This window comes from Lipotes vexillifer, unplaced genomic scaffold (assembly GCF_000442215.2).
Source record: "Lipotes vexillifer unplaced genomic scaffold, Lipotes_vexillifer_v1.1 scaffold935, whole genome shotgun sequence".
In the NCBI taxonomy this organism is placed as follows: domain Eukaryota; kingdom Metazoa; phylum Chordata; class Mammalia; order Artiodactyla; family Lipotidae; genus Lipotes; species Lipotes vexillifer.
The window spans coordinates 1,901,491-1,902,667 of NW_006777895.1; the positions used below are offsets into that span (position 1 = coordinate 1,901,491).

Below are 1,177 nucleotides of genomic sequence, written 5' to 3' on the forward strand. Positions count from 1 at the left end.
CGGGGGGGGCGGGGGCGCGAGCTGGCAGCGGCGAGCGGCGGGCGCCCCCCGGGCTGCGGCCGGCGCCCGGGGCCCGGGACCTGGGGGCGGGGGCGCGCGGCGCGGCGGCGGCACCGGGACCCATGCCGGGGGGCGGCAGCGACGGCAGCGGCCTGAATAACGTGCACCACCACCCCTCGCACCCCCGTCACGAACTGAACATGGCCCATAACGCGAGCGCGGCGGCCGCCGCCGCCAGCGCTAACAGCGCCAAGAGCGGCGGCTCCGAGGCGGCTCTCAAGGAGGGTGGAAGCGCCGCCGCGCTGTCCTCCTCCTCCTCCTCCTCCTCCGCGGCGGCGTCCTCTTCCTCCTCGGCGGGCCCGGGCTCGGCCATGGAGACGGGGCTGCTCCCCAACCACAAACTGAAAACCGTTGGCGAAGCCCCCGCCGCACCGCCCCACCAGCAGCACCACCACCACCATCATGCCCACCACCTGCACCACCATGCCCACCACCTCCACCGCCACCACCACGCACTACAACAGCAGCTAAGCCAGTTCCAGCAGCAGCAGCAGCAGCGGCAGCAGCATCCCATTTCCAACAACAGTCTCAGCGGCGCGGGCAGTGGCACGGCTCAGCCCGGTCCCGACATGGAGCAGCCGCAACATGGAGGGGCCAAGGACAGTGCCGGGGGCAGCCAGGCCGACCCCCCGGGCCAGCCTCTGCTGAGCAAGCCGGGCGACGAGGACGACGCGCCGCCCAAGATGGGGGAGCCGGCGGGCGGCCGCTACGAGCAGCCGGGCCTGGGCGCGCAGCAGCAGCCGGTCGCCGTGCCCGGGGGCGGCGGCGGCGTCGGTGGCGGCGGCGGCGTCGGCGGCGGCGGCGTCGGCGGCCCGGCGGCCGTCTCGGAGTTTAATAATTACTATGGCAGCGCTGCCCCAGCTAGCGGCGGCCCCGGCGGCCGCGCTGGGCCTTGCTTTGATCAACATGGCGGACAACAAAGCCCCGGGATGGGGATGATGCACTCCGCCTCAGCTGCCGCCGGAGCCCCCAACAGCATGGACCCCCTGCAGAACTCCCACGAAGGGTACCCCAACAGCCAGTACAACCATTATCCGGGCTACAGCCGGCCCAGCGCGGGCGGCGGCGGCGGCGGCGGCGGCGGCGGAGGAGGAGGAGGAGGAGGCAGCGGAGGAGG

At 74.2% G+C, this 1,177-nt stretch overlaps 1 protein-coding gene across 1 annotated transcript in view; it reads left to right on the plus strand.

Annotated features, from left to right (window-relative positions):
• Positions 1-200: 200 nt before the first annotated feature.
• ARID1B (AT-rich interaction domain 1B) overlaps positions 201-1,177 on the plus strand; it is a 420,200-nt gene continuing 419,223 nt past the window's right edge. The window contains exon 1 of the mRNA XM_007451356.1: positions 201-1,177. Coding sequence (XP_007451418.1) covers positions 201-1,177 — 977 coding nt within the window.